Source organism: Corvus moneduloides, chromosome 6, assembly GCF_009650955.1.
Source record: "Corvus moneduloides isolate bCorMon1 chromosome 6, bCorMon1.pri, whole genome shotgun sequence".
NCBI classification, from domain to species: domain Eukaryota; kingdom Metazoa; phylum Chordata; class Aves; order Passeriformes; family Corvidae; genus Corvus; species Corvus moneduloides.
Window position 1 is genome coordinate 30,066,725 of NC_045481.1, and position 20,781 is coordinate 30,087,505.

General features: G+C 37.4%; 1 protein-coding gene across 1 annotated transcript in view; it reads right to left on the reverse strand.

Annotated features, from left to right (window-relative positions):
• The window catches only part of AQR (aquarius intron-binding spliceosomal factor), a 52,062-nt gene extending 32,144 nt beyond the window's left edge, over positions 1-19,918 (reverse strand). The window contains exons 1-15 of the mRNA XM_032111713.1: positions 19,750-19,918; positions 18,780-18,836; positions 17,919-17,959; positions 16,896-16,931; positions 14,636-14,756; positions 13,206-13,346; positions 11,523-11,591; positions 10,945-11,045; positions 10,244-10,320; positions 8,972-9,036; positions 6,991-7,107; positions 5,393-5,506; positions 4,509-4,612; positions 3,712-3,814; positions 2,542-2,662 (exon numbers count right to left, since the gene is read on the reverse strand). Coding sequence (XP_031967604.1) covers positions 2,542-2,662; positions 3,712-3,814; positions 4,509-4,612; positions 5,393-5,506; positions 6,991-7,107; positions 8,972-9,036; positions 10,244-10,320; positions 10,945-11,045; positions 11,523-11,591; positions 13,206-13,346; positions 14,636-14,756; positions 16,896-16,931; positions 17,919-17,959; positions 18,780-18,836; positions 19,750-19,839 — 1,357 coding nt within the window. The 5' untranslated portion in view covers positions 19,840-19,918. The remainder of the gene's footprint in view (positions 1-2,541; positions 2,663-3,711; positions 3,815-4,508; positions 4,613-5,392; positions 5,507-6,990; positions 7,108-8,971; positions 9,037-10,243; positions 10,321-10,944; positions 11,046-11,522; positions 11,592-13,205; positions 13,347-14,635; positions 14,757-16,895; positions 16,932-17,918; positions 17,960-18,779; positions 18,837-19,749) is intronic.
• Positions 19,919-20,781: the final 863 nt, after the last annotated feature.

A 20,781-nucleotide genomic window follows, 5' to 3' on the forward strand; every position in this document is an offset into this window, starting at 1 on the left:
AAATCAAATGCAGAGCAAAGTAATGGTCTTTGGAAATGCAACAATTAAGTTAGCATTACATAATGATGAAAAAGGCTCATAAACTAATAAAAAACATGCAGCATCCAACAATTTCCCAATTCCCATGCTTTATGTTTATTAGATGCCATGAAAACCATTAATGTAGAAAAAAGGTTTAAGTCAAGAAATCAAATTTTAATACACAACTCTAAAGTTTCTGTTACTGGTTTGTTTTTTAAATGAGAATGAAAAACATAGGAAGATTAGATCTTACTACATAAGGAGTATTAGAACTCCTAGACAGGTCCTAAAGCCTCTTCCACTATTTTAGGATAGTCTTAGATGCAAATTTTCCATAATTAAAATTCCTGTAAATTATAACATTACTAGACTACTATTCCAGTTTGACACCTATGTTTAAGATCTGTGAAATCATCTTGCTTTTGAAACTTGCAATATTACTGTTGAAACCTTTCTCTGGTATAGGTACTACACATTGACTTTCACATGCACTAATACACCAGCAGTGAAGAAAGGCAGCAGAACACAGTAATTTCTATTCTGGAAAGCCTGATGGCGATAAAATACTTTAACACATTTCCCAACACCAAATAAGAAACCCTTGTCCTGTAAAGCTAGTCATATGCACATATGCACAAAGGGCAGGGTGTGAAGCAACACCTCTTTAAGGCTGCACAGTATTTATCAGAGAGATGTTCTTCTTCCCTCATTTTCTAAAAGAAAATAGAAACAATACTCCTATCCTTCTTGGGTTAAATTACTCTTACATAAGTTTTAGACCAAGCTAATTTAGCTACTTTTAAGAACACAAAAAAACCCCTTAAAGACCACAAAACCAACACTGTCTTGTTTGAAACCACGGCAGGAGAATACATGGAGATTAAAAAGAAAAGGTGTAAACTAAACTAAGAGAAGCAAAATAGAAAAAAATACTTGTAACAGTCTGACAGCAAAAGAAATACTTCACAACAGCACCATCAATATCCTAACTGCAAAAGCATTCAACACAGGCGGAAATGTTTCCACTAGCAACCAGTGTTACTTAACAAAATTACATTTCATCAAGAACAGAATTTCTTTAATGCATTATTAAAAAGTCATAAAACAGGTGTGATGAGCTACTTTCTCCTCCTGCCCCCCCTTCCCTCCCCCACTGTAACCCATATATTGCCATTAATATATTTGGCTAATCAAACATAACCACACAGCACACAGAAGTCAGCCTCCCAATCCAGGATGAACGACAGTAAAGCTGCCTTGACCTGCATTTAAGAACCTGAATGTTTCAGAGCATTAGAACAACCTATGTGCTGTTCACTGAAACAAAAAAGAAAATTAAAAAAAAAGACTTGGTTTATATATTAATTTCCTAGAAATTACAGCAATCTCCCTGGTTTAGGGTTTTTTTACCTTATTTTGGTTTGGGGTTTTTTTGGGGAAGTACAGTCTCTTCTTTGTTGCCTTTTTTTTAAGGATTAAACATCATCAGCAGGCCTTTACAAGAATTTGAATCAGCTTTTAACTAATTGCATCACACTAAAGAAAAATACCTTTTCCTCTTCTTGGACAGATCTCTAGATGACCTTTGTATCATATCTTGTTCAGAAAAAGATCCTTTGTTGCCTCTAGCCCTGCCTATCTAAAGTGGTCATCTCTTTCATTAATACTTGTTTCACAGAGAATTTATCCAAAATGACTGATTTACGCTAAGCAGCTGAACTTACAGCTTATACCTACACAAAAAAACCCCTCTAAATCAAAACTACATGGAGAAGGGTATGGAATACTCACTGCTGAAACCCAAAACAAACTTTATACTAATCTTTGTAGATAAGCGTTGCTATTTGAAATTTCCACATTCCAAATTAAATTTTTCACATTTCTAATAAAATTTCTCATGATCTATATTAAAACAACAGTTTTTAACAGTAGCTAGACAAAAATACACATGCTGTTTATTGCAAACCTTAAAATTACATGTTTCCTGTTTGCAATACCAGCAGTTTGCTTCCTTGATCATGAGCACATTAGGTTCTCAAAGTAGCCACCTTTCAGTGACTGCATGTACTTTTACCCTGAAACTGAAGTTAGAAAAGTAGTGTTAATTTCCTCCCATTACCACCCTTCCCCCCTCTCCTATTTAGAAAGGCTTTCTTGAACGTAATTCAGCGCAAAGCATGGACAACAGCTTTTCTTCTGCTGTTTCCAACCTTTTTCACCTTACCTGTGCCTCACCTGGTAGTACAGCACATCTGCTATCCAGAAGCAAATAAACACCTTTGTGTAAAAATAGATTTTTGGATTTTTCTTTAAATCCACTATGTATTTGCCAACAATTTAATCTCAAGAGTTCCTGATTCATAACTGAAAAAGGCCCCTTGATCTCACTCTAAGATACTGAAAGATGCCAAAGTACCGTGTGTAAGTTTCTTGGACAGAATAAACATAATACAACAGAACTCCTTTTTTTATCGCAGCATTTACTGTTCTGTTCAACATTTGCTGAACTACTAATCATACCTTCTCCAGAGTAATATTCAGTTGGTACAATGTTTTCATCCCAAATAATCTTCTCTGTGGGATACAGAGGCATCTGGTTGAGTTGCTGAATTTGAGATATTCGTCGCTCATGACGGGAAACCTAAAGAAAGGAAGCATTCCAAACTTCTCTAAGTCAAAAAGGAACAACAGAGATGTTTTTGAAACATAGACATTAATTCATAAGACTACTGGTGGGCACTTGCATTTTCTCCATCAATATTTTTTAATTAAAAATTTTAATATAACTAAACGCACACAGTGACATCAGAAGATGAACAAACACATAGTCCAACCACTGGTCAGAGTACTAGAATCAAACAATCATCTGGCTATTCAGCAGACCAAAAATGGCACAACAGAACTGAAAATTTTCAGTCAAGGCTCAGCAGACAATCAACTTCAAATAAAACTTATTTTACTTTCCATTAAACATATGGTCGGTATCTAACTAACACTGCTCATTCAGTAACAGTCTTTAGTTTCCTCTTTGGGACACAAAAAAAATCTATCCAATACTATGATATGTTATCTGAACAAGTATCTCTCCATGGCATCCATAGGCCTCTTAACCTTAGAAAACTACATGAACAGCTTTTTAAGAAATCAACAACCACAAAACATGCTTATGAAAGAGATTTTAAAAAACAGCTATGCTATTCTAATACTGACATCAGATTAAAAGGCTACAGTAATATTGGTATACCTTGAATATCCAAAAAAACACGGCATGCATCAAACAATATTTCAAATTGGTTTGAGGCCCAAGTAGGTACTGAATATCTAGATCTACTTTAGCAATTTTTTTGTTTTTAAATGAGACAAAAAAGGTTCCTGAATTAAGAACAAAAACTTTTTCAGAACTCAAAACCATTGCCAAGACTCTCCTTATTGACCTTTACAATTACACCAAAAAACCCACACATTAGTTTCTCAAGGAAACTACAATTACGAATAGGCATTTTCAAATAATTTATATGGTTTTAAACCCCATCTTAGTATATGCCAATTACTGCTATAACATGGATGTGGTTCATAGGTAGTTCAGCAAAACATCCTAAATGGCTACTTTACTGCAGTGTAGTCGCTGGATGTAGCTATGCCTTGAGCTTCCAACAGAAGAAGCACAAGCAGCACGAAGCCTGTCTTTACCAGCAATTCCAGCAGGAACTCCTTGTCGTGGCTCGTGTCCTCGCCCTCGGCCAGGGGCGGCAGCAGGCACAGGTACGACGCCACCTGGTGGAGAACGTTGGAGCTGCACAGCGAAAGGACAAAGAAAAGCCCCTGTCACACTGAAACCAGAGAGAGACAGCACGCACGGCAGCTTCTTTTTCCTTAAAGAAAATTCCAGCTGTCTCTTTTGACCAGAGACAAACAATTACGGGTCGGTCTTTTAAGTGAAGTTTGTGCATAAGGTGTAAGCTGAACCTCACACCTACAACAAACATGGCAAGGGATGAATATTTTTTATTGTTTCAAGACCTGACACAGAACCAAACAACAAAGCACACACTGTCAAAATACCATACTGCTATCCTTTACTCACAGCATCTACAATATAGTACAGTTAGTACAGTGGCATGCTTTCATGATTTCTATTGTAGTTCTTCTACAGAACAGAGTAAAAAAAAATAAATAAATTAGAGGTTAACTACTACAAGTTAATTACTGCTACAACTGCTGTAAGCAGCTAACTTATTTTACAGAAAATTAATACTTTCTTACATTCATAAGAATAAAAGAAAAATAAAGTTATCTGTCACTTCTAGTGAACCCAAACTCTCCCTGTCTCCCTATTTTAGCATATGTAAAGGCACTGTGACAAGTCAGAAGGAACTGGTAAGCCACGTGAGAACGCACATGAGAAGTCAGGAAGAAAAAGGGCTGGAAATTTGTTAAATTTAATCATACTGAGAACCAAGAATTTCAATTTCAATTTGGTAACTTACCTAAGAGGTCCAAATAACTTCACCAGTGCATCACGGGTATCTACTGCAGCTACATTTGAGAGTGCAAAGTCATATAACTCTGGGAAATGTGCAAATGCTGCTCTCTACAAAAGACCCATGCATGAAAACTGGATGTAAGCACATTAATGAAACAATTTAATAACAGTTTAAATATTTAGAAAAAAGCATAGCTTCTTCTGATTTATAACATGCACTATTCCATGAACCCTACCAGAACAGAAATACAAGCCAGATTAAATCTCCATTTTTCTTAACACCATCTATTTGGTATCCTGGACTTCTGACACAGTATCTTTTTTATACACCCTTCTACCAGCATTTGTTGTCATTAAAATAAAACATAAGGGAGCAGATATGTAGCTTTGCAGCAACTAAGAAAGGCAAGGAACAAGTTTAACTTAACCATGCTTCCTTGAACTGTTCTGTTAAAACTGATGGGAACAATTCTAACAAGCATGTGTGAATTTACTTTGTCTCTTTCGTACAAGGGACCACTGCTGGCACATGTGCACAGTGATCTTGAGGAAATGCTGCCACCTACTGCATCACCACAGGGTCCTACAGCATCCTGCTTTCCCTTCTTAACAGACTTAACAGGAACCATTATTTTTGGTAACACAAGGTCCAAAATGCTGATGTTTTGCTAGAGCATATTATTTCCTCATAGTCACATCTGCCACACTGAGGTGCTACATGTCTTCAGTGTGGTACAGGCAGTCAAGCTAAAGCTTTTTCTGTAACTCAACAGGGAAAATAAGGGGTTTCATTTAGGAAACAACCTCATGCGTATTCCAGATGCAAATTAGACTAGAACAGCAAAACCAATCCGTCTGTCTCTCCTAAGCACTTTATCCTCTACTTACCTGTAGAGAAGTAATTCTGTCATAGTGAATTGTGGTCATCTCATTCTCTGTCAAAGCATTTCCAGTCTGATCATTGATTTCAAAGCCAGTGTAGAATTTGAGCATATCTAAAAGCTGAGACATCATCAATCTAAATTAGTAGATTAACAATAAGAGACACCCAAACACAAACAAAACCACAATTTAAGAGGACAAATGCACAAACAAAAACTCCTCAAAGTCCTAGAAGAAATGGACTAAGTAGTGGTATCTACATTTTATACATGGCTGATGCACAAAAGAATTTGTCAGGTATTTCATCTGCAAGCCAGCAAAATTGCAGTATAGTCCACAAGCAATATGGTTTCTTGATATACCAGTACTTGAAACTGAAATGAATCACAGTAAGGTGATCTTAGCCAGAGGCTGTCACTGAACCCAACTTATGGCTTGCTGCTACCAAAAGGGAGAGGTCCTGCAGCCTTCTGCCCTCTCTGATGGCAGCTCTGAAATTCATCCTACCTTTCAATGGGATTATTTAACTTGGAGGAAGAAAATTATTCAGATGCGCTGCTGGCTTTGTGTTCCATCAATACTGACCCTCAGAGAAAATGAACAAATGCCAGAAATGGGGGACACCAAGCAACAGGAAAAGCAGCTGACATGCAGGAAAGGGGACAGATCTTCAGATCCTGCTGTAAGAAAACAATATACTAGCTATGAGTGAGTAACCTGAAGGACAGGAGTGAGAAACAGCTGCACTGCAGAACAGTGTGAAGTCAAAACGAACAAGAGAAGAATGCAGTGGTGACAACTTCTGCTATGTGTGTGGTAAAGCATGCCAGAAGCCGCACTGCTTTCTAGCTTGTACTTTTAAGAACTTCTCAGAAACAGAAGCAGAAATATTACTCTGCTTTTGTGAGACCCCATCTGGAGTACCATGTCCAGCCCTGGGGTTTCCAACACAAAAAAACCCGTGGACTTGTTGGAAAATCTCCAGAGGAGCTTACTATAAGGCTAGAGCACCTCTTCTGTAACAACTGGCTGAGAGTTAAGACTGTTCAGCCTGGAGAAGAGAAGGCTCCAGGGAGACCTTACAACAGCCTTTACAGTACCTAAAGGGAGCTACAAGAAGGATGGATAAGGACTATTCACAGGACATGTAGTGATAGGACCAGAGAAAATGGGCTTAAACTGAAGGAGGGCAGGTTTAGATTAGATAGCAGGATGAAATTTCTTACTGTGAGGGTGGTGAGGCAGTGGAACTGGTTGCCCACAGAGACTGTGGATGGCCCATCCCTGGAGGTGTACATGACCAGGCTGGACAGAACTCTGAGTAAGCTGGTCTAGTAGAAGGTGTCCCTGTCCATGGCAGGGGGCCTGGAAATGGATGATCTTTAAGGTCCATTCCAACCTAAGCCATCCTATGATTCCACGAAATGTAAGAGCAGTCACACAGGTACAGGTAAGAAAGAACTACTGTGTGAAATATTAAATAAACATGTAGTTTGCATCCAAAGAAAAAGCCTATCTTTAACAAACAAATAAAAAGCAGAACAACTGCAGCATTCAGAAACAAAGGGAACAAGAAAGTTCTTTTCAAAAACTTTGTATCTCACCTGGCAGAAGAGATGACCCTCTTTCTCTCTTTTAGCGAGACTAGACAGGTAACAGTGAACGACAAGATGGGAGTCATCCAACACTGTATTAAACCAGCGCCGTGTGGGAAGCAAAGCCTGTGGTAAATAACCTCACGTTAATACAAGCAACTCTTCAAAAAGGCAAGAAATCCTGGCTTCTCAGAATTTTCCATTTCAAGAAGGCATATTAAAATAGATTGCAGCAGTTATTTGCATATCTAATACCCTAACAGAGGTATTAAAGCAGCATTTAGGTATGCCAAGACACTGGGTTTATGCAGGTAAGCTGCTATGAACACAGTCCTTTACGTAACTGGGAACATGGCATGAACTTGCCATTAGTGAGAATTTACCCTGCCAGGAAAAAAGGAAATTAAATAAACTAGTTATTCTACTACTAAGTGTCTACATAATGATTGTGTGCTACAAATGATATGTCAAACTCCTTCTGCATTGTTTTAAATGTCTGTTTTCTACACTAATTTAATGAATTTTAAGCTTGTCTTCCTCACAATTGCCAAATGTTTCTTCTAAATACAAATAAAATACTCAAGTATTTTTCAAATCTTCAATAACAACAAAACAGAGATCTTTTCTTCTGAATGTAAATAGCTTAAACTGCTGTACGTAGCAACTGTTGAACAGCATACAGTAATAGACCACAACAATTTAAGAGAAAAATTAGTTGTTCTCTACAGATGGAATTTAGAAAGCCAAAATGCATCAGCATGATGCTCAGAACTAAGATGAGAAAATAAAAGTAGAAAATGTTGATTGTTCTGCACAATAATTACAAAAACAAACTCATAAAACTGTAAGAACTCTCCATTCAATCATTACTTTCAAATTACCAAATTACCAGTTCTGATGGCACTTTAATATGAAACAGTAATATTCTGAAAAAGGGTTCAACACAAGAAGGGCCCACTAACACAGTACATGCTACATAGGCAAAAATACTTGGATTTACAGCTAATTTCTCATTTGCTTGTTCCAGTCACTTAAACAGACTTATAACCTGTCTGAATTCTAACCCTTCTGTAGTACCTAGAGAGAACCAATATTAAACGTGCTGCTTCTGAACATTCTGACTAAGTCAGACTTTAGTTCACCTTCCAACCTATTTTCTCTTATCAGAGTATATTACATGCATAAGACAGCAAGCTCTAATTTATTCATTCTATTTCAACTATAAGCACAGACTACTTAAGCAATTTAACAGAGTTAGCCTGCAGAAATTCACCACAAAGCCATTTTAAAGTTCCCTGTGATACTCTTTCAGAAAACTCTGTCTTATTTCAGAATGCCTTCTGAATCTGAAGTTACTCTAAATAAATAATTACTCACAAAAGAAATTGTAAATGAATGTCTTTTACATTTAATACTGATACTGGGGTGCTTAAAATTGTCTCACTTCCCTGGTATCTGCTGAAAAATTTCACAAAACCTTGCTCCACTCCTCATTACTCTGTAACAAACTGCAGCTCACCAGACCTGGTACTTCAAAACAATGAACTCTAGTCAAAAGGCAATAGCTTGCATTTCAGAACTAGTGCTGCTTTCTGGGATTTAACCCAGTAACACAAAAGACACTTTAAGTGATCTGTTATGCACTGGGAAGAATAATTCTGAATTATTCCTACCAGATTAAATCATCACACATTTTCAGAAATTCCCAGTATTATTACCACTATTCCAATTAAATCCCCTTCACTGAGCACTTTAGGATCCTAGCTTTGTCTAAGAATTCATGTGGCTTATCAACATTGCTGGCCAGTTCCCAATATGGATGCAATGCTACAACCTCCTATTTACAGATGGAAAATCACTATTAAACAACCATGTGCACAGCTGTGACATAACCACCTCCTATTTGGAATAAGACTGTAATAATTACTTTATGCACTTAAACCCTAGAAAAGTACACCTGGAAACTGGCTGAATCAATTTAATAACTTACCTCAAGGTCTAGCATGAGTTCAATAAACCTCTCACAATAATGAACTTTGTCCATAGAAATAGGACCTAGATAAAAAAAATTAAAAATCTAAAATTGATTCTCATCACAATACATTTACACTAGCAAAATTCTTTAAAAATTAAATGCTACAAATATAACGGTATTAATTTTAATCTTGTTAAAATTCTTCTCTTTCTAAAACAATCCTTTCTTATATTCAAAATAGAAATAGAAGTATTAATAGAATCAGAATCTCAGGAGTGACTTTATCAACGCTGAAAAACCTTGAATGTAACAGGCAAAAATGCTCACTTCCATAAAGTATCATTGGCCCACTATGCTTATTAAGAACTTCTAATGCCATGTACTGAAAAATATATTTTTAAAAGCTGTAAACAAGATGTGTGCAAAAGGCTTTGACCATATTCAAAGGTCAAAGTGGTGACTACTAAGGGGCCTTTACAAGCATGTCAAAACACACACTAAGTCTCCTTTAACAACTATCTAATTCTTACAGCCCCCAAAGAACTGTTGAAGTAAATGTGGCCCAAGTAATTCACACATTCCCAAAAACAGGTCTAGCATAATTAGAAAACATAGGATAGGTATCCTTTCTGAGGAAGCCACATTACACAAAATTTACCCTTACAGCTCAGATAAGAGCTGAAGTTTGCTAAGAGTTTAACAGCAAAAACAAAACTCCGGGAACTGATTTCACCCAAACTGTGCTGTGCTTAGAGCATAATAACCCTTTTCTGTTAAAAGGCTAACATCTTCCTCTACAAGCACTTTTTTCCTTTCTAAATCAGGCAAGCAGACAATTTTGCTTGTCACAATGAGTCAAGAACAATCAAATTTTACAGAATTTTACTTCACTTAGGCTTTTGTTCTTACTGTAAATCAACGGTATGAACAGACAGAGCCTTATGATATGCATTTATACCACCTATTTAACATGGCATCTAAGTATGTATGAAATGCTTTAATGCTTTAAGGCTCTAAGCACACAATAAAGATATCAGTTCTCAGAAATACTGTTTTTACTAAGTACATACTGAACAGAAGGAAGTTTAAAGTAGTTTTTTGCTGTTTCATCTTCAAAGTATATACAGATTTGAATATTAATTTTGATGTGAGATCCATGCAGACAAGCACAGATTTCACTACAAGCCCCAACTGAGTAAGGTCCTCAGCCTCAGGCTAATATCCCGAGGACTAGCTGCTTCAGCAACAGATTACCAGATAACAAAGTAACATAAGAATCACAGTTACCTGAGACAGGTATTGACTTTAGAACAGAAATGAATTTCTGAATGAGCTGTGAAAGAAATCTTCTTTCTCGATATGCTCTAAAATTGGACACATGACAATAGAATTAATACACCCTAAATGCAGACTAGAAGTATATTGTAGCTTTCACTAATACAAAGTTAGCTGCTTCAAAATTTATATAATGGTAGTAGGTTGCTTTGAAACACACCTAAATTGTTTAGATTATAACTTTTCTCTCTGCACTCAGGCAGACAGATTAAAATTATTAGGCACAGAAACTGATTAACAACCCATGCTTCCTACTGTGTCAAAGAGAAGTATGTCTCCTCCTACACCTTACCACAATGCAACACAAAGGCATTGGAACATTTAATTTGGTGAGATAGACACAGATTTCTTGAAATACTTGCATAAGCTGTATACCTATACATTTGTTAATGGTCATGAAAAAAAGTGAGCAGCTACATGAATATTGTAGCTCTAAGGTTTGATACCACAAATTCACTGATCAAATAAAATATAAAGTTCTAAATAGTACTTTTCATAAAGACTACTGAAAAACTAAACAGCTTCCAGGAGGCCCATATATGATTAATCCTTACTTGCCACAGGATTGCTAAAAACCACTTTTTTAATTGAAACAATTTATTTTAGCTGAAACACAATGAATGCATTAAGGAAAAAAGGTTTCTGTAACATACTGCATTCTTGACTCTTCATCCATTTTTGCATCATTTTTCTTAATTAGATTCCAGAATTTTCTTAGTTTTGGTGTCTTTTTCAACTCTTGTTCCAGTCGATTCTGAAATGTTAAAATGTTATTCAGTCACCAAGAAGCCTTGTTTCCATGAGATAAAAATACAGTCCAGTCTTTTTATTAAAAAAGAAAAAATATATAACAAACTGAAATAAAGAGCAGTCTGGCTATTCTCAGTAAGTATCACTGTAAAACAAAAATGTAATAATGCTAGAGAGTCCAGCCATGACTAAATGTCAACTCCACTGCCTCTCTGTGACCTCCTGGCCTTGTCTACAAATTACAGCTTGAAGAAATTATAAACAACAAAGCTCATTTTTATGAAAAATTACACAAAACATATGGAAATTTGCGACAAACAAGAAAGAATTTAACAAAGCACACCAAAATGTAATTTTTCAATGCAATAAATACTAGAGCAATGCTGTAAGAGTTCCTTAACAGTATTCCATAAGAATTTACTTTACGCGACTTGGATAATGCCTAGAAAACTGCTCCGCCAGTTAACAGTGTTATGCTTACAGGTTGTAGAGCCATCCACATTGGTAAGGAAATGAGCTGCTGCACCTGACCTCTGATCAAATCCACTTCCTGTTAGAAAGTTACAGATGAAAAAAATTTTTAAAACATTCTTATGTTTTCTGATATGCCTGTCTTACAAAATACATCAATTTACATCACCATCTGACAAAAATATTTATATGGTTCTATTAGATTTCACAATTTCCTAACAGGAAACTGTACTACAGACTAACACCTTTGTGTTTTAGGTTCTTTTCATAGAGTCTGTCAGTTCTTAATACTTCACCAGGGGTCCCATCCATTCAAGTATTTTTAGCACAAAAGCTGCTGAGAACTGATGTTCCTTCTTCAGTCATTTCTTATTCTTGAACTCAGCTTTCCTACCATGCTTTCTCTTCTTGTTTTTAATCTATTCTTTCTCTCTCATAGCCCTTAATTTATCAAGTTTCTCTCACTTTTTCTACACTCTTCCCATTCTCTGAAACAAATAATTTTCTCCATGTCAGTTCAAATGTGCTCTCCCCAGTTCTGCCTGTGATTTGGATCCACAAGGTTTCCTTCTTTCCTGAACTAATGAAAAATTTCAATTAACATCTTAAGTATACTTGTCTTCATGGACAAATACTCCATTCTCAGCATTCTGAAACTTCAAACTTCAGTGCTCTTCCCCTAGAACACTACTGTGATTATTCCAATCTGCCTTTCACAGAGAAGGACAGCTTCTAAAAAGTGTGCTTTTACAGGCACATTTCCACCGGCTTCCCTACCTTGTTGTATTAGAAATGTGCTCCACAAGAACGATTCTGTAGTCACTATCAAACTATTTAAAATGAAGATGCATTGTACCATGGCCACTACAGAAAAACACTATCTCAATAAACTATACACATAAAGCTCAAGATGATTACTGGCTCCCATAATCACTCCTAATCCCAAAATCAAGTAATACACTTTCTAAGTTGTTTTGTCTGAAAGATAATTTTTTTATTTGTGCTGACCCAATAATACATCCCATGTGCAATGTAAGTAAGAAAAAGCTCAATAGCAAGAGAGGTTAGAGAGCACTGCATCATATAACAGGTAATTGTAAATTATTCTTCCTGCTTGCTATTTAGGATCTTTAACTCTGTTTTAACTATAGATTGAGAACACAAATTGGTCCAACGCTTTCTTAAAATTAACTCAGGAGAACTGCAGATAAAAATTGTATTTAAACCTGGTTTCAAAAGTGATAAAAGCCCCACCATGTTTCTCAATAGGTAATGGAAATAATTTTTGTGCTATTTCCTAGGCAGACTAAAAAGAGCACAGTAGTAACTAATCTGCTTTTAAATGTAAAGCACCTTTTCAAACATAAATACATAAATTTTAAAGTATCATTTTTAATATAAAACAAATTTTAATACAATACAAAAATGTATATTAAATCCTGTCTTTAAATTGTCTAACTGCCAATCCTCCAGTTTCAAGTCTCATCTATGACCTTGAGTCAGAGAACAGCAAACTTGATGAGAAAGCTAAAGCAAGAGTCAAAACAGAGAGTTAAAGCCCTCCAGTACTGTCTTTTCCTTAAATTGGAATTTTGCTTCATCTGCCTTGTAAGAAGAAATTGCTCAAACTAAACTGCTATGAACACAGAACAGCATAAACACACTGGAAATATTACAGCTGCTTTTAACATACCAAACTATTGAAGCAGTGATCAAGGAAAAGCAGCAGGACTGTCTGTTCATGCAGAGAGTACTCACTCTCATTTTCAACCAGCGATGCCTCCAGTATGCATTTGAAAAAGAAAGGAAAGTGTTCTGGCCTTTTTTTGAATGTCTAGGAATAGAAGAGGAAGGTAATTTTGAGTCTGGTTGATACAAATAATTTCAATCTTCATTTACATAACATAGCTTAAGTTCTCTAAATCCATTTAAATCTATAAAAGAAGGGATTACTTTTTCTCATTTTCATTTATTCTGACCAGGCAGCACAAGCAAAACAGACTAATGATATCATCCTGACAAAGGATCCTCCCCTTATACCTTCTGCATAGTCTAACACGTGATGTGCAGGACAAACTGACCAAGAAGCACGAGTGAAATCTTGTGAGAATGTTCAACAAGTGATTGCACAGAAGTACTGTAAAATGTCCCAGGCAGAAGATAAGAGGTAGGTTTTGGCCAAAACTATGGCAGCTCTAGGTGATCTGCAAAAAGTGAACCGGTAAAAGCCACCAGAGATCAATTATAGTCCTGGAACTTCCATTCAGCTACCTCAGCAGGAAAAAGATAAACTAAATAATCACCAAGATAAAACAGTTCCTTTACAAGGGCAGTCATGTACCAAAACCAAATTTAACTAAGCTGCATGGAACATAACGTGCACCTGTCATTTTGTATCTAGTACAGATGACAGAAGAAAAGCACATACGAGCAAGTTATTAATCCTTTGTGCTTTGCCAGCACTCAAGTAATGGCACACGTATTGAAGTAAGTGTGCTTCTGAAATAATGCCTGCATACAATGTACAACTAGGCCCATGGTGTTGAGGCAGCCTGTGAAACCTGGATTGTTTGTAGAAACATCAAGTAATTTCTAAACCTATTCCTACAAAAAAAAAAAGCCCCAAACAAAAAAATCAACCAAACAATATACACAAAAGAAGAGGAAGACATTATTTTAGTATAAAGCAAAAAAGGTAGAAAACTATGTTCCCATGCTTTAAGCAAGATATTATTGGGTAATACGTTAGACTTCCAGTGGTGCCCTTTTCTATGTACAGATACATAAATCCTTTTTTTCTTTCAATATCAGAGCAAGGACTCCTCTGTAAATACCCAACTTCTGTCCAATGCCAAAAAAAGCAAATGCTGGTGATAATGTTCAGCATCTCAGAGCACAACCAAGGACTTCCACACCAGAAGGAATCAAGAAATTTTTCACCTGTCCATTCCTTTCTCCAAAAAAGAACACGAAGTTTAAAACACCATATGAGATATTCCAGTGGAGGCACCATTTCCTTTTAACACTACAAGCTCTTCTACCTCCTGTCACTGTAAGTGAGCATACTGTAAAAGCTGCAACTTGCAGATCAAAGTCAATTCTAGCTGCAATTGAATCAGTTACCTCCCACGCAGGGACATTCTCTCTGAACTTCTCATTCACCATACAGCAGATTGACATTAAATATGCCTTACTGGACACCTCTGGAGAATAATTCATCCATAGGTAATTTTCAAGGTACTGACTGTGAAGAGATAAAGAGTGTTTCATTAGTTGCAGCCACCCACATAATCTGTCACTCATTTAAAAGAGCAGTTATCCACAAGGTTTTTTTTTTTCCCTCCTTCTCCTGAAAGCCATCTTCATAGTTTGTGAGTAGTTCCTCAAGTTACCTCTCCTCTAGGTCACTGAAGCAAAACTTGTTAGACTCAGTAACTGCTACAAGAGGCAAATGAGTTTTTTTATCAGGAAGACAAATTCACCAGCAGGTTTTCAAGTGCAAGAAGCAGCCACAGGTCCATATCATTTCGTAACACAAATTCATGTTGATTTTCCAAAAGAATAAAAAAGAAAAAATTTCAGTTGTCTAAAGAATGTCATATTCAGCATTTCCAAGCATAAGATGCAAAGGAAAACTACTGTAAAACTGTATCTGTATTACTAAATAACCTTTCTTGTGAAAATTTAGGAATCATCTAGACATCATCTTTCATGCTTCTAATCATATAAAGGCAATAAAAACAGTGCATACTGTGCAACTAAAATAAAGCTTTGAATATTAAGGGTGTGGTTAAATATTTTCAAGGTGAAAAAGATTGCTGGACACTGGAACATTGCAACTCCCTTGCAATGAGCATTTCTTCTTCTTTAGTATTGTCCATTACTCACAGATGAAACTCTTGATACTAGATCTTAAGAGATGAGAGGCTATTTGGACTGTCTCTCTCCTTTAATTTCCTGTGCAAGACAGCTACATCTGAGCAGGCAATCCCTAAATCCAGTCTCGCACCCTGTGCTATTTTATCAACTGCCACCAGAAAGTTTTGTTTCCTCCTAAACAAGCTGCTCATCCATTCCTTCCTCTAAATGCCTGCTCTAACACTCATTTAGACCCTCATGAGACAGCTCAGTTTTACCTATTTATTTTTTCCAGCTAACTCTTGTGTGTGTACAGTAAGGTAATTCAATAGTTTCAGAAAAGGCAAGTGCCAGAGATGGTGGTGCTTGGATTTGGCAATGGAAGAGGAAACATCCCCCAAAAACCCACAGAACTCCACAGAACATTTCACCTAGAATTCTAGTAGACTTTAATATGTTTTAATAAAAATACTATGATTCCCCAAGTGAGATAAACATTCATGAGCAAGAATGAAGGACAGGAAAATCTCACAACGGTAAACACAGAAGAGCTTAACAGACAAAGTGGGGAAAGGGTAGGGAACAGCAAAGAAAGGAGAGAAAATTAGTTACAGGACAAATGGCAGCAGATGTGGCTATAGACCAGGAAGTACTACAGTTACATGAGAGGCTGATGACATTAAGAATCTTCACAGAAAGGACAGGAACCTCTAACTCCGTGCTACTGCTGACATATAAATTCCAGAAGTCCATTGCATGCCACTGTTAGCGTCAAACCCTAAACCATAATTTACATTTTCTCTTCTGCACCTTTTCTAATTGAGAAGCAGAAAACCAAGGGAAGTTTGTCCTTTTGTAGTTACTGGTACTAACTTATGGACTTGAGCCTTTTTGAAACAAAGAATCTATCTCAAGCAAAAAACATCTCATTGTATTTGTTCTTCAGGTTTGAGAGATAAAACGGCCAAACAGAACATAAAATACTGTGTTTTTAAATACGTGCATATTGCAAATACTTATTTACATCATTTCAGACATACTCTAAAAGTTCTCCCAGGAAAGTCTGTAGTTTTAAACTGTTTAAACAGATTTCCATTTCTTTTCAAGACAAGAAAATGTTAACGACGCTGCTGCAGCACAATTCATTTTTAGACTCATAGTAAGAGACTTAATCCAAAAACTTCTCTGATTTCAGTGAGTTTGATTTAAGGCTTAATGGCACATTCCAAATTACAGATCCAAGTTCATCGCTTCTTTCATTCATACTCTCTTTCTCAGTGCTCCACTTAGACTAGAAATTGAGAATCATAAAACAAGACACTCTGAGACGTAACTTACATTTATGGAATTATTTCCTCTTTAAATGAAGCTCTCCTCACTTATTTTTCCTCAGTACACAATTCAAGGCCTTATGAAGTATGAATGAGTACACTACCTTCAAACTGTCTTACTGCCCTGCATTTGCTTCTCATCTTTACAGGTTCCTATGAACAAGTAACTCCAAATTCCCCTCCCATCAGCTTACCTGAATTCAAGAAGCATTATCTTTCTAATCGCAAACCTAAAAAGGAAAAAGTAATCAATTAACACAGGAAAGAAAGCCTCCCACACACAGCTGCATGGAAAATAGCTATATTTTCCCCTATTTCATTACATAAGGAAACTTGTAGAAACACTCAGGAATTGTTTCTGTCCTGACATTTCCATGCAATAGCAATTGAATGTAGAAGCAACTGCTCTAACACTGTGGAAGCTAAGGCTCATAGATGTTCATTAAGCAATTAAATTCACATTTTAAAGAAATTCATGTAGGTCTTTTAAATATGAAGACACCACTTCCAATAGCCTTGAAGATACAAACTGCTAGAAGCTGAGAGTGTCTCCTGGAAAACTACTACTTAATCTGTTCATAATGGTATTTTTTCTGACTGACTGAAAAAAGAAGTTTGCTTTGATTCTGTATGACAAATTCTTAATTGCCTTCATACAGAGAATTCTCTGCAGCCCTTGATCTTCCCCAAAAAGCTCCAGCTACAGTTACAACTCTTTTCTGTGCACAAAGGTGCAGAATGCAGTGCATCTTGGATTCACCTCCCCCATCTAACAGTACAATTCAATTCATTGAAACTAGGCTTTCCCTTCATGAACCTGGTAACAGCAACCAGAACAGAGAAGGAAGCTAGAGGCAGTGCACTCCTCAACAGTTTTTTTTTTCCTTTGCATTCCTTAGTGACAAAAGAAAGGATCAGCCTTCTATAACCACCACGACAAAACCAACATAAAAGACAACAGACTAGCAGGTAAAGGGACTGAAAAATACCAAGTCCAACCATCACGTTTAAGGTTTATGGGTTTAGGAATTCTCTTGTTACCACATTCAGACTTTGAAATACCATAATGATTAAATTACTTAAATGCACTTGAGTAATTTTCATCTGCTTTCAACATATAGATGAGTTTTAAAGCATTCTATCAAACATTAGAAACAACTCCAATATGGATAATGTTGGAATGGTGGTAAATAAGAGAAAGGAACTGGTGTACTTACTTTGACCTGACAATTTCTTTTGTATATACATCTTCAATGACCTAAGCAAAAAAATTTTAGGAGAATTTCATATACCCGCTAAAGTGATTCAAAATGCATTAAGACATCTTATCTGAGTTAGTTACTCTCTGCTTACTGCTATTTAAATAATTTTAACAAGTTTTTCCAACAAAATGGAAAGAATCTTCACTATCAGTTGCAATAGGCACTCTATGACATCACATGACATAAAGATGTAGTTCAGCTGTTTATGTACATCCTAGTTCTAACAATCACAGACAAATTCCATTACAAATACTACAAAAAGACTGAGTAAAGGGAGGCTAAACAGGGAGATTCAGGCAAACATTCACAAGGAGAAGAAACTCAACACTTAAGTACCCCGCAGTACACAAAACCAAACACACCATGCCAAATTTTAAACATTCAAAATGCACATATCCACCAGAATGGCAATAAAGTTGTCTGATGGAAGTCACCAAAGAAGCTTTTAGAAAGAACACAGTTCAGTAATACCTGCAACTTTCATCCTTGTTTGATTTCTAAAAGTAGAACCCTGTCAAGCATCTTTTAACCTCAAAGGAGATGCTCAAAAGTCTTTTGCCCTTGTAAATTCTTGGCCAAAATAAACTGGACAAACAGCACACAAAATAACTGCATGCTATAGCACACCTTCCTGACAGTGCCTACATTTATAAACTACACATACATAATAAATTACAGTGTCTCAAGCAACTGTTGACCTTTCAAGCAGTCTCCTATACTCTCATATAAAATAAGCAACACTGGACATTGGAACATCAGGGAACAGTTGATTCTCATTCTTTTACATCCCAACAAAATTTCAGTAGAACCAATTACCTTTACATCAAAAGACAATGTTTTCTTCACATGTGGAGCCCAGTATTTATTTGCTAACTGCACAAGGAAAAAAAAAAAGAAAAAAGAAAGGTTAAATACATACATTTTCATGTTAATGATACAATATCTCTACAGCACATTCTATCCCCAAACTTTATTTTACTAGTATCTTGCTTAATTTCACCTTATGCTAACTACAAGTAACAAAATTATGTTTTCTAACAGCTATGCTTATCAACCATTTAAGGCTTTTATGCCTAAACCTCTTTCAAGAGAAATGTGATTATCTGGAAAAATTTCAGATGCATAGATTGCATATAACAAACATTTTCTATTCTTAAGTTACATCTAACAAATCCATCAAAAATAAACCATCTTTCAGGAACTGTAAATTCCAAAGGCAAGTGATTATGCTTCTTTGAGAAATCTGACAAGTAACTACAGGCTATATATGAAAGTGTAGCAGTTTAAGGCTCTTTGCTGTAGCCATCTCTTCACCAAAACTCCTGAGCAATGATGACAAGCGCTTCCTCTGCAACTTTATTCAAGCTTCTTTATGCTCTAGAAAGGGAAGGAAAGCAGATTTCCAAGGGGAAAAAAAAAGAAACCAAAACGAAAAAAAAGACGACTTGTAGAAAATCACTTAAAACTTTCAGCAACATGGAACTCTCGGTAGCTTTTCACATGTTAAAACATGCCTCCTAGCAGTGCAGAGTGTATTGCACTGATGCGTTTTGTAGCGCTGCTTTGTTGATCTCGCTTTGTAAAAGCGCGGGGGGGGGGGGGGGGGGGGGACACCCTCTCGTACATGACAGAGGCGTACATCTCTCTTCAATTACGATCAAACAAGACCCCTTCCCCATCACCCACGGCCTAAAAAGGCTATTTAAACCCTGAGGCGGCCGGAATAGCCCTTCGAGCCCCGGCTGCGGCCGCGGGAGAGGCGGCCCGGGGGCCCCGCCAGCCCTACCTGTGTCACGTACTCCGCGTTGATCTGCGACACGGTGGGTGCCACGATCTTCTTCGGCGGGGCCGAGGACGCCGCCGTGGCCGCCGCCATGGTGCCGCCGCTGGAGCCGCCCGGCACAGGCCGCTGTCCCCCGGCGCTCCCAGCCCGGCACAGGCCGAGGGAGGGATCTCCGGGCCGGGAGCAGCGGAGCCGGGAGCGCTTCCGGGGCCGGGAGGGGCGGAGCGGCCGCGGGGCGGGCGGGCGGCGGCCGCGCCATCTGCTGCTCCCTCCGTGCCGCTGCAGCGCCCTCCCCGCAGCGCCGCTGCCGCCGGCGGGACTTCGGGAGTCAGTGTTGAAAGGCTGAGGGAAGAAGTGACGGAGGCTGTCAGCGCAGGGGTAGCTGCCACATTCAGCCTTCCAACGCCCAGTAAATCCGCTTAGGAGGACTCCTTCTGTTTTATGTATCACTCAGGGTAGAGCTTTCTGTCCATCTAACGTGGAAAAAAACACGCTCTCTGTAACATCAAACAGTTGCCACCGAGACCCGAGCGTGGGTGAGTGCTCTGTCCGATCCACAGGCCCGTAATTAAGGCCATTTACTTAAGAGTTAGACTAGATGATCCTTATGGGTTGCTTCCAACTCAGAATACTCTGTGAATCTCTTGAAATGTGTGGAGGAAAGGCAAAGGTACAATGGAAAAATTGTATGCTCAAGGAAGTCAACAGTTTGGTAATGCTTTAGAATGGTTTGCAATTAACTTTCTATTTGCTAAACAGATTAATTAAGGAGGAAATTAACAGACTCCCTGGGGAAGTTACTGTGCTTTGTTTCTGGGCTCATTATCCAGCACCTGCCACTTGAGTACTTTAAACTTCCAGGCAGGTCCCATTGAAGTCTGTTTGAAGATGACCTCCTTTGTTTTGATATCAAGGTGATCTCCATTTCATTTCTTCAAGCAGAGGTTAAACTAAATATTCTTTTTGAAGTTGAATTAGAATGTACAATGGGAATGGGAAAAGTAATGACAGTACCTTGAATAGGATCAGACAATG